This window comes from Lissotriton helveticus, chromosome 6, assembly GCF_964261635.1.
Source record: "Lissotriton helveticus chromosome 6, aLisHel1.1, whole genome shotgun sequence".
In the NCBI taxonomy this organism is placed as follows: Eukaryota; Metazoa; Chordata; class Amphibia; order Caudata; family Salamandridae; genus Lissotriton; species Lissotriton helveticus.
The window spans coordinates 1279038859-1279051280 of record NC_136067.1 but is presented as its reverse complement, the minus strand read 5'-3'; the positions used below and the strand labels follow the sequence as shown (position 1 = coordinate 1279051280).

General features: G+C 49.0%; 1 protein-coding gene across 3 annotated transcripts in view; it reads right to left on the bottom strand.

Moving 5' to 3' along the window:
- Nucleotides 1–12422, bottom strand: part of ATL2 (atlastin GTPase 2) — a 614707-nt gene that overhangs the window by 148915 nt on the left and 453370 nt on the right. For all 3 annotated transcript variants that reach the window (XM_078649021.1, XM_078649023.1, XM_078649022.1), the window contains exons 8-9: nucleotides 3029–3167; nucleotides 1443–1570 (exon numbers count right to left, since the gene is read on the bottom strand). In XM_078649021.1, the coding sequence (XP_078505147.1) occupies nucleotides 1443–1570; nucleotides 3029–3167 (267 nt within the window). The remainder of the gene's footprint in view (nucleotides 1–1442; nucleotides 1571–3028; nucleotides 3168–12422) is intronic.

Sequence of the window (12422 nt, the reverse complement as noted above, 5' to 3'; positions counted from 1 at the left end):
CGGGCGAGCGAAAGGGCGGGCGAGCGAAAGGGCGGGCGAGCGAAAGGGCGGGCGAGCAAAAGGGCGGGCGAGCAAAAGGGCGGGCGAGCAAAAGGGCGGGCGAGCAAAAGGGCGGGCGAGCAAAAGGGCGGGCGAGCAAAAGGGCGGGCGAGCAAAAGGGCGGGCGAGCAAAAGGGCGGGCGAGCGAAAGGGCGGGCGAGCAAAAGGGCGGGCGAGCAAAAGGGCGGGCGAGCAAAAGGGCGGGCGAGCAAAAGGGCGGGCGAGCAAAAGGGCGGGCGAGCAAAAGGGCGGGCGAGCAAAAGGGCGGGCGAGCAAAAGGGCGGGCGAGCAAAAGGGCGGGCGAGCAAAAGGGCGGGCGAGCAAAAGGGCGGGCGAACAAAAGGGCGGGCAAGTGCAGGGAAATTGAACATTAAAAATCTTTTGTGCATCAAGTTGTGCTCAGTTAACTAGAGTCACCGAGATCTTCTGAGTTTCAGACAGCAACAAGATCCACGGATTGATAAACTCTAGGAGTTCAAAGTTGCACTTATGTGATTGGACAGCAGCAAACTTTAATTAAACACCTCATGCAAATTCTGAGATTTATTATTTGGGAGGTAATTGAATAACCTCTCAAAGAGCAAGCGAAGAGGTAGGAATAGTTATTTTCATGGCCGTGGCTGATGAGCCAAAACCTATACATTATTGCCCGTTATTTTCCTCTCTCTATGGGAATGGAAGCTAAAGGATCAATAGAGCAGAACTGTGCCCATTTCATAATACAGTAAATTAGTTGGCATGTGGCTCTAGCCTTAAAGTCTGGGTCTACCCGAGAAGCTTGTGCACCAGCTGCAGTTGCTGCAGGAATACAAAATGTTTCCATTGCAACTCAATGAGGCGCGGACCAACTGTAGAAAGTGCCTAGCCACAACTGTTGAATTGTCTCAAATTTTCCTGAGTGTACAACTGCAGTGGCGTTCCTCAAGTGACGTTTTAACTGTGCTACCAATGGATTACCTCTTCACTCCATCTCTTCCTGCATTTAACAGCTCTGTTAAGTGTAACTCCGATTGTGAAATGAGCTGGGAAATTATTTTATGAAAGCTTCTTTCACTAAAATGGCTTACTAGCAGGGAATTCTTGAACCAAATGGTTAATGCCATGGGCCTCAGAACATAGGTGAATGAGGAGGGCTAATACTCCAACAGTAACTCAAAATGACATAACTATGCATAAAAACACTGAGCTATCTTCATGAAGAAAAGGGTCAATGTCTTCTAGGCAGACAACTTGGCTAGACATGACAGTACAAATATAAAGACAATCAATTTTAATTCGGATCGTTATTAAAAAATAGACTAAATGTAGTAGCAAACTGCACCCCTAAAGAGAGATAATGCATGTAAATGGCAGAAAAACATAGCATTGTCCTTTATCAAAAGTATAAGGAAAAGACTGCCTACCTTAAAATACTCTACAAGATCTCGACATGTCACCTTGGATCCACTGATCTCTTTTTCTACCAAATTCTCTGGAGAAAGCAATAATGGCACCAGGTTCTCAAGTTCTTTTTTAAAATCATCATCTATGTCTGTAATAATGAAATACAAATCAACAGCTGAAAAAGATATCTTACATGTCAAGAAAGCAATAAATATTCCATCAGCTGGACCACAGACTTGAACAGGTTCATATTAACTATGTATTTCAAACTTATGAACTGAAGGACTGTCCAAACAAGAAATTATATGGATTTTCACCAAACCTACTATGCCATACAAAGTACTTCAAAAACTTCAAAGGCATAACAAGCCAGACAGGTGTTGCCAAGGTACATATATGGATTATATAGAATCAAGCATAGTAAACCTGAGCATTGGCTTTCTAGTATGGTTTTTGAACAGCACTGCAATATTGTGTGGTGTCGCTTATTTGGTGATGTGAACAGCACTATAAGTACATTTGGGTCATTCTCAACAGAAAGGGCGGAGGTTTCCCTCATGAGATTTAATTCAGAATGTGGGTTTTTCAAATGTCTTTGTAGGGTAGAGTTGGAAAAACGCATTAGTCTCTACCACTCCAATGTAACAACGTTTGCATGCTGCTTAACTTCTTCCAGGTTACAGAAATCTGTATGAATTTTCAATGACCATTTGGCTATGGGTCCAATATAGGTCTAGCAGTGTTGGTTCTCTGCCAATTCAGACGCATCAGGAGTTCAGTCCACGTATTTTAATAATTTTCTCAAATTACCCAAAGTCCCTTTCACGCATTCATAGCGGAGCAAATTAAGCCAAGCGTTAGTCCACCATATCTTATAGTGGCTCCCGGAAAGTTCCTTTTACACCAGCACCTTGAGCGATATCTAAGCTTCTTGTATCCCAACAGCAAAGCATGTTGTATTGTCACCAAAGAGTGCTGACCACATCCAGTTCCCTGCACTGGCTGGCCCACCTGCAAGCTGCACAGCCAGCGTTACCCCCAACCATTACCAGAACACCTACTGGTATGTTTGAGAAGAATCGCCTGTCTGGGAATGGGAATATAAGGATTTCTTTAAGAGTTTAAGAATAAAGGCTGACTGCCTCCAGAAGGTGACGGATCACTATGAGATATTCACAAATTCCAGCCCCTTTAGAATCAAAAGGTGAAGGAATGTTTTAAGCATTCTATAAGAGAGGCACTATATTAGTAACATATCCAATAGCAGGTTATTGGGCTCCACATGGTCTGGTGAAAGACTAGCCTTTCCCAGCCAGCCCCTCCCCCCCAACAGACCCCAATGCAGTCTCAACAATCAAAACGTTAATGTAATGGTCAAACAGGCAGTTTGGACGACGGGCATGTTTCCTATATAGCATTCCAGAATATACACAGCATTGAAGTTAATTGGCTCAATACCTGCAAATGTTTAATTATTTCAAAAGCAGATCTATACTTTTCTGTTTACCTTCAAAATGTAATCATAAACACAAGTTAACGAGATAGCAATGGAACAAATGAATTGCAAATAAAAATAAAGTGATGGATGGAATAGCAAACACCTTACCTGTCAGTCTCCCATCAAACGTTGGATTGGTTGCAACCTTAAGTCCTGGGTGTGGTAACAGGAAACAACCAAGATTAGTGAAACATGAGTGAATGTGCTTCCTTACATTCTGGAGCTCTTCATGTTGGTGTTGTTTTACCTATAAAATATGAAGAAAGAATGTATTTCACCAGATTTCATTTTCAAAGTACAAATATTAGGCTGTATTGGTCCTATAAGAAAAATATGTAGGAACCCTTGATGCAACGAGACAAATTACCCATTTCACCTCATCGTGCACTTAATCCAACAATTTTTTTATCTAACTTTTCTTAAACTTGCAATGATTACATGAAAAGCATACATTTCTTCAATGCAATGGATAAAATAGGTTTACTTCAAGAGACTAGTCGCAAGAACTCCCTGGGAACAGACTGACCGATCTTCCTCAAAATGCTATGCACTTGGCTATCCCACGTCAATTGACCGAACGATTCAACTAGATTGAAGACGCACAGGCAATAATGTGCTGAAGTGTCACAGTCACCATCTCCTCTGCTTTCCTTTATTCTCCATCTTTTCCCTTTTCACCCACTCTTCCTCTTTTAGCAAGGCAGTGGAAAAGGGGACAGCCAAACATACATACCATGTGCCTGTATCCTAGACAAGGACAGCCAGTTTGGGCTGCCACCCAGTAAAGATAAAGCAATAACTGTGTAAAAATCAATAAAATACATTGAAATAAAAAAAAAGAAAGATAACCTTTCCCAAGGACAAAAAAATATAGGCTGCGGAGCAGTGATTCACATGCTAACATCTTATACTCGGAAACAAGGTTTCAAGTGAATTTACAACTCTTCAAGAACATGTCTCACCAAGTCAAAATGTCGGAGACTAACCTTCAACCCTACACCTCCATGGGCGTCCTCTCCCTGACAGTCTTCACTTTGCACGTCAGATATGAGAGATTTCCTTGGTGCACAAGCTCTGCCCAAACAAGCCTGGCAGTTGCTTTCACAGTTGTTCTGGTTCCAAACTGGCGATCAGCGGCTTCAATGTTCCAGTAGCCTGTCAGCACCTGGCCATTCATCTAGCCTTATAGATACCTTTTATGACTCCCTTCTCGCCGCACGTCCACGCGTCTTTCGCCGCCTTTAGCCATCCAGACAGCCCAGATATGGAGCAGATGCGACCAACGGAGGCCTCGAGTCATCTCTCTCACTCCCCTGTCCCACTCTACTCGAGCCATACACCAGCTCCAATAACCGTAAAGCAACCTGAAGGGTAGTGGACAGCGGAGTTGGGGGGCAGTGATGAGTGCTTAGTGGAACTTGGTAGACACCTAGTATCTATCCTTCAGGGTGACACCCCCCCAGTGGCTTTGGGCAAATGGAAAGCAAGCGTTGACACCAGCGACCAACAGCAAGGATTGAACATTTTTTAAGTAAAAACACTTCAAACTTAAGAGTCTTTGAAAATGCTAGGAAACATCTGACAACTATAAGCAGGAAACTCAGGGCACAGAATCCAAGTGGTGTCTCCAGTAGCCATTTACCCAGGCCTATTTATAGAGCAGGGACGGATGAGAATGGGATATCTGTGCAAATCTTAGTGAGGAAGTCCATTTCGAGGAGGGCCTCCGCATTGGGGAGGGGCAGGTTAAAAGAGAGGACTGCGGAAGTGGCCGTGGAGTTCATGGCCCTGGCATGTTCGACTGTCAGGTTGCCATGCACACTGGTTTGCATGCTTGTTTTGCACACCACTGCTGTAGCCAAACAGTTTGGGTAGCCAACCGTGTTACCTTGGAAGCAGTGGGTTGGTGCAGCAGCAGTATCCAGGTAGCAGCGGCATCCAGGTAGTGGTAGCAGGCAGCCCACTCAAAAAGAAGGAGGCTCTGGTGTGACTTGCAGCTGCCTTGACATATGATGGAAGTGCTCATATTTGGGACTTCACCACAGAAGAGGAGCAGCAGCCCCAAGAACGTTGCAGCATTTATTGAAGCCTATTCTCTGAGCTGCTAAATTGAAAAATATCAAGTATTAACTCGCACACTGAAGAGTAGTAAAGACCGTACTGATTAAGTAAAAGGGAGATCTGTGCTGCAGTAAACAAGTCTAGCAGCCCTACTGATTAACAGATAATATGTAATCCAGAACTATGTCCAATCTTCAAACTAAACCGTTAACAGATCTACTTTGCCAAATTCCTCCAGAAAGTTTGTGTCAAAAGAACTACTTCGGTTACGCTTTTCTGGTGGATACAGTATCTGCTTGTGGATTTCTCACGTTTTGAATCAATCAATCAAAGCATTTATATAGCGCACTACTCACCCGGAGGGTCTCAAGGCGCTGGGAGGAGGGGGTCCGCTACTGCTCAAACAGCCAGGTCTTGAGCTGCTTCCTGAAGGCGAGGTGGTCCTGGGTCAGGCGGAGGTGGGTCGGAAGGGAGTTCCAAGTCTTGGCGGCCAGGTAGGAGAAGGACCTTCCTCCTGTGGTGGCTCTTCGGATGCGGGGGACGGCGGCGAGGGCGTGGCTGGTCGATCGAAGCTGGCGTTTGGGAGCGTAGAAGTTGAGGCGGCTGTTGAGGTATCCTGGTCCTTGGTTGTGTAGGGCTTTGTGTGCGTGGGTGAGGAGCCGGAAGGTGATTCTCTTGTTGACCGGGAGCCAGTGCAGGTCTCAGGTGTCCGGAGATGTGGCTGCGGCGGGGGATGTCCAGGATGAGTCGTGCTGAGGTGTTCTGGATCCACTGGAGTCTTTTCTGGAGTTTGGCGGTGGTTCCGGCGTAGAGGGAGTTGCCGTAGTCCAGAAGGCTGGTGACGAGGGCCTGGGTGACCGTCTTCCTGGTCTCGGTGGGGATCCATCGGAAGATCTTGCGTAGCATGCGCAGGATGTTGAAGCAAGACGAGGAGACGGCGTTGACTTGTCTGGTCATGGAGAGGGAGGAGTCCAGGATGAAGCCCAGGTTGCGTGCGTGGTCAGTTGGTTTGGGTGCGCTGCCCAGGGCGGGGGGCCACCAGGAGTCGTCCCAGGCGGAGGGTGAGGATCCCAGGATGAGGACTTCCGTCTTGTCCGAGTTCAGTTTCAGGCGGCTGTTCGACATCCAGTTGGCTACGTCTGTCATCCCTTCGTGCAGGTTGGCTCTGGCGGTGGCGGGGTCGTTAGTGAGGGAGAGGATCAGCTGGGTGTCGTCGGCGTAGGAGATGATGTTCAGGTTGTGCTGGCGTGCGATGGCTGCGAGGGGGCTCATGCAGACGTTGAAGAGGGTTGGACTGAGCGAGGTGCCTTGAGGAACGCCGCAGATGACTTCGGTGGCCTCCGATCTGAACGGGGGGAGGCGGACTCTCTGTGTCCTTCCGGCGAGGAAGGAGGTGATCCATTCCAGTGCCTTCTCCTGGATTCCGACGTTTCTGAGGCGCTGTACTAGGGTACGGTGGCAGACAGTGTCGAAGGCCGCGGAGAGGTCCAGGAGGATGAGGGCCGCTGTTTCTCCGTTGTCGAGCAGGGCTCGGATGTCATCGGTAGCTGCGATCAGGGCAGTCTCGGTGCTGTGGTTGGCCCGGAAGCCAGACTGCGAGTGGTCGAGGGAGCCGTTCAACTCGAGGAAGGCGGCCAGTTGCTTGTTGACGGTCTTCTCGATGACTTTGGCCGGAAACGGGAGCAGCGAGATGGGGCGGTAGTTCTTGAGGTAGGTTGGGTCTGCTGATGGTTTCTTGAGTAGAGCGCTGAGTTCGGCGTGCTTCCAGCTCTCCGGGAAGGTGGCGATGTCGAAGGAGGTGTTGATGATGTCCCGCAGGTGGGGTGCGATGACAGCGTCGGCCTTGTTGAAGACGTGGTGGGGGCAGGGGTCTGTCGGAGATCCGGAGTGGATGGAGTTCATCGTGCGGATGGTGTCTTCGGTGCTGATCGGGGTCCAGGCGCGGAGGGTGGTGGTGGGGGGCGGTGGTTCGGTCGTGGCGTGCGTTGGTTGAGTGCTGAAGCTGTTGTGTATGTCCGCGATCTTGTTGTGGAAGTAGGAGGCGAGGGAGTTGCAGAGGTCTTGCGAAGGGGTGATGTCGTTGTTTCCGGCGTTGGGGTTGGAGAGCTCTTTCACGATGTTGAAGAGTTCCTTGCTGTTGTGTGCGTTGTTGTCCAGTCGTTCCTTGAATGCGGTTTTCTTGGTGGCGTGGATCAGCTGGTGGTGTTTTCGGGTGGCGAGCTTGAGGGCAGTCATGTTGTCCGGTGTTGGGTCTCTGCGCCAGGTTTTCTCGAGTGCTCTGCAGTTCTTCTTGGAGCTCTTGAGTTCGTCGTTAAACCATGGGGCTTTCTTGCTGCCGGGTCTGCTCGGCGGGGTCTTCAGCGGGGCGAGGTCGTCTGCGCAGTCGCTGATCCATTTCGTGAGGTTGGTGGCTGCTTGGCTGGGGTTTGTTGTGCTGGTGGGGGGGTTCTTGCTCAGGGAAGTCGCGAGCTGGTCTGCAGTGATCTTGTTCCAGCTTCTGCGGGGAGCCTGTTGCTGGTGATGGTGGAGCGTGGTCCTTCTGAAGCTGAAGTGAACGCAGCTGTGGTCCGTCCAGTGGAGTCCCGTGGCGTGGATGAAGGCGATGTCCTTGCTGGAAGAGAAGATCGGGTCGAGTGTGTGTCCGGCGTAGTGTGTGGGGGTGGTCACCAGTTGCTTGAGTCCGAGGTTGGCGAGGTTGTCCAGCAGGGTGGTGGTGTTGCGGTCGTTGTTGCTCTCCAGGTGGAAGTTGAGGTCCCCAAGGAGGATGTAGTCAGCGGAGGGGAGGGCGTTCGGGCTGACGAAGTTTATACTGTGTACACTTGTATAAATGTTGTCTGTTCACCCAAGTGCCTCGAAGGCACGTACAAAAGAGGTGACCCCAATGCACATCATTCCGCTGAACCTTTTCTCCTCAGCTCTACCACTTCGACGAGGATGTCATACTGTAAGTGCTCCACTCGTGATTACACGTGATGTCATCGGAGCCATAAGACTACCTCTTCAGCGTGGGACGTCAGTTCCACCTCTTTTGTACGTGCCTTCGAGGCACTTGGGTGAACAGACAACATTTATACAAGTGTACACAGTATAAACACACAACCAAAACTGGAAATACTTTATCATAAACATCTCCTAGTGCCAAATATCACATGAATCAAAAAATAAATCACATAAAATACAGATTAACTATTTTTCGGTAGAAGCAGATAGGCCACAGTGAGGTGGATGGGCCAGTGAGGAATCCACCGACAGATACTGTCTACATCAGAAAAAGCGTTACAGAAGGTAAGTAACTTGTACCTCTGATGGACACCTCACCTTTTCAATTGAATCTCCAAGCAGTCCCGCTCCCGGAGAAGGGTGCCTGTCTGCACCAAAAAATCCTGCCCCACAGAACGTGCAAAATGGTCGTCACTCCTCACCTCCGAATCAAAGCAATGGTGCTTCGCAAAAGTGTGGAGGAAGGCCCAAGTTGCCACCTTGCAGATGTCTAAGACAGGGACACCTCTATCCAAGGCCGAAGACAACGACTTAACTCTGGTAGAATGAGCACAAAAAAAAATGTATACCTTCAGGAGGCTTCTTCTTGGCCAAGGTGTAGCAGATCCTGATACACAGGATGATCCACCTGGACAGTTTCCTCTTGTGGACAGCCTTCCCTTTCATTTTGCCTACATAACCAGCGAAGAGTTGATTGCCCAACCTGAAATCCTTGGTTCTGTCCAAGTAGAAGCTGAACGTACTCCTGGGGTCCAGGCTTTGAAGGCTCTTCTCCTTAGAAGGGTGAGGTGGAGGATAGAACATGAATTAGGTAATGGACTGTCCCAAGTGGAAAGAAGTGACCACCTTAGACAGGAAAGCAGATCTGGTCATAAGAACCGTCTTCTCAACAATGTAAAAGGAAGCTTGGAGCCAAGAGCCTGCAATTCACTCCCCCTCCTAGCGGAAGTGATTGCAACCAAAAATAGTTTTAAACGCTAGAAACCTTAAGGGACAACTATATAATGGCTCGAAGGCTGAACCCATCAAGAATCTAAGAACCACATTCAAATCCCACTGAGGCATGATAAAAGGAGTGGGAGGAAACCTATTAGTGAGACCCTTAACAAATCTTACAACTATGGGAAATTTAAACAAGGGTGGATCTGGTAAACAGCGAAAAGCTGACAAGGCAGGTAAGTAGCCCTTAACAGTAGCTGCTGCACAACCCTTTGTTCTGGGGAAAGAGAGAAACTCAGAACATCAGATAAATGGGCCTGCAAAGGATCAATCAATCTCTCGCCACCCCATTTTACAAACTTGGCCCACCTACCAGAATAGGTAGAGTGTCTTCTGGCTGATAATATAACGTCAACCACAACCAGTGGGAGAGAGAAAGAACTCGGGTTGCCCCGTTCAATCTTCAGGGATGAAGGTGCAGGCTCTGGAGGCGGGGTTGTAGATCCTTCCCCTACGACTGAGAGGAGGTCTGCCCTGAGAGGGAGACGGAGCAGAGGGTGCAATGAGATGCAAAGGAGGTCTATGTACCACACCCTTCGCTGCAAATCCGGGGCAATCAAAATGACTTCGGGCGTCTTCCTCAGAACTCGAGGAATCCAGGGTATGGGGGAAAACGCATAAAGAAGCCGTGAGCCCCCAATCTAACTGAAAAGCGTTCCCCGCATCGGACACTGCGGAGTGCAGGGCAGTGCACATTCTCGTGAGTGGCGAATAGGTCCAACTGAGGAAACACCCACATCCTGAAAATGTGTACGACCACCTCCGCACGGACACCACTCGTGATCAACCGAATACTGCCAACAGACTGTCCACACGCACATTCAGATCTCTGGCCAGATGATTTGCGATTACACAAATCTGATGGTCCTGAGCCTAGGACCAGAGTCGCAAAGCCTCTCTGAAGAGAAAATACAACCCCACTCCTCCCAGTTTGTTGATGTATCACATCGCGGTAGTGTTGTCAGTTAGGACCTGAACAGACTGCCCGCGAAGGGAAGGGATGATGGCCTTGAGAGCCAAATGTATCGCCCGCAATTCTATCAGATTGATGTGAAACAATCTTTACTATGGAGACAAAAAGCCCTTTGACTTTCAGATCTCCAGTGGGCTCCCCACCCTAGAGTGGGGGCATCCGTTATCACTGTGGCCACCGGAGAAGGTTGAAACTGCTTCCACTTGAGACAGGTTGTCTGGAAAAGTCCACCATAGCAGCTCTGCTGCAGTGTCTGACCACCTCTGAGATCTGTTGGGCTGAAACCACTGATTGTGGAGGCACCACTGGAGGGCCCTCATATGCCAGCATGCACGGTTGACTAACAGTATGCAGGAAGCAAACAGACTGAGCAGACACAAGACAATCAGTACTGGAACAGCCGCTCCATTCTGAAAAAGTGGAATCATAGCGTAGATGCCCTGCATCCTCTGTAGAGATGGGAAGGCATGACTTCCAGTAGTGTCCAGTACGGCTTCTTTGAACAGGTTGCGCTGAGAGGCCACCAGGTGAGATTTGGGTACATTTATCGAGAACCCTAACTCTAACAACAGTTGAGTTGTTACTTGCAAATAATGCAGCACCATCCTGGCGACTTTGCTTTGAGCAGCCAGTCATCCAGAAAGGGAAAAAACCGAATCCCCGACCATATGAGATGTGCTGCCACCACCGCTATCATCTTTGTGAAAACCCGAGGTGCAGAAGTAAGGCAGAAAGGAAGGACTGTAAACTGGTAGTATTGAGACCCAACTGTAAAACGAAGACACTTCCGATGCGACTTCAGGACGGGAATGTGAAAATACGAATTCTGTAAAATCGATCAACACCATCCAGTCTTCCTTCTCCAGCGCAAGAAAAACCTGAGCCAGAGTAAACATTTTGAATTTTTCCTGTTTGAGGAAAAAATTAAAAACCCTGAGGTCGAGGATCGGCTGTAAATGACCGTTCTTTTTTGGGAATCAGGAAGTACCGGGAGTAGCATCCATGACCCCTTTCCTGCTTCAGAACCACCCTGATCACACTCTTTTGCAACAATGACAGAACCTCCTCCTGGAGCAGCAGAAGATGCTCTTCTGAGTAAAATCCCTGACGGAGAGGGAAAGAAGGGAGGGAAAGAAGTGGGGGAATCCCGGAAGGGTAGGGCATGCCCATTCTCTACAATGTTTAACACCCAGAGTCCACAGTAACAGACCTCCAATGCTATAGAAAATGGGACACCCGTCCCTAGGATGGTGAACCAGCTGGAGGGGCAGAAGAGGAGGAAGAGACAAGCTGTCGTGCAGCACCCTAAAGACAACCTCTGCCCTTTCCCTTGTAGGATATGTACAAGGGATTTGTCTGCTGTTGCTTTGGCTGTTGCACTGAACTGGCACTAAAGGACAAGTTTATTACAAAGCCATGAAACTTGCCCAACTACCTAAAGCTCCTGGGTTGAAACTGAAGCACCAAAGACCTCGCTGTGGCTTTATTGTCCTTAAAGCGCTGCAGTGCCGAATCCGCCTTCGCCCCAAACTGGTGAGATCTATTGAAAGGCAAATCCAGCAATGTGACATGGACATCAAGTGAGAATCCAGAACCACGCTACGATGCGTGCCTCCTAGTCACTACAGAATATCCCATCGTCCTGGCTACTGAATCAGCAGTGTCTAGACCAGATTGTATCACTTGGCGGGCAGCAGCTTGGACATCCGACAACACCTTTGAGAAATGCCCTTGTACCTCCTCTAGCAACTTCGAGACAACCTCCCTGGCTGAGTCCATAAGGGCATGGATGTAGCAACACAAAAGGCATGAGGCATTGGTGGACTCTTGGGCTATACTCCCCGAAGAGAACACCTTTGCCGATTGCTCCATGCACTCTGACTTCCCATCCGCTGGTGCACATGGGAAAGGACCTACAGACAGCCTCGAAAAGCACAAAGCCTAGACCACCAAGCTTAACAGCGAAGGATGGGTGGACAGGAAAAGAGGATCCCCAGGAGCCACCTTGTACCTCCTAGCCACTGCCCTGGAGACCGCTGGAGTAGACATTGGCTTCTGCCAGACAGAGGATGGGCTCAGTCAATGCCTCATTGAAGTGAAGTAAAGTCTCTGAAATGGTGGAAGGGAAATGGAGCACCTCCGTCAGAATATTAGACCTTAACTCGAAGAAGTCGGCAGCCTTTCTGATTACAGCGTGATAAGTGGTCACCTCCTGCGTCAGCAAACCTTTTGGTGATGAAAGCTCACTCGGGAGAAGGGTCCAGACCACTGGCTTCCTGCAAACCCTCAAAATCCAGATCAGGATCTACAATTTCTCCTTCCTCGGCCCCTCCATCTTCCTCTTAGTACTCTTCTTCCTCCAACAGCCTCTGAGCCTTTATCCACAAAACCGGCGTCTGCGGCGGCATCAGCGTCGAATGGAGGTCCACAGGAACAGGAGTTTGTAGCCGGTTGAGGTAGTCTGCGCCG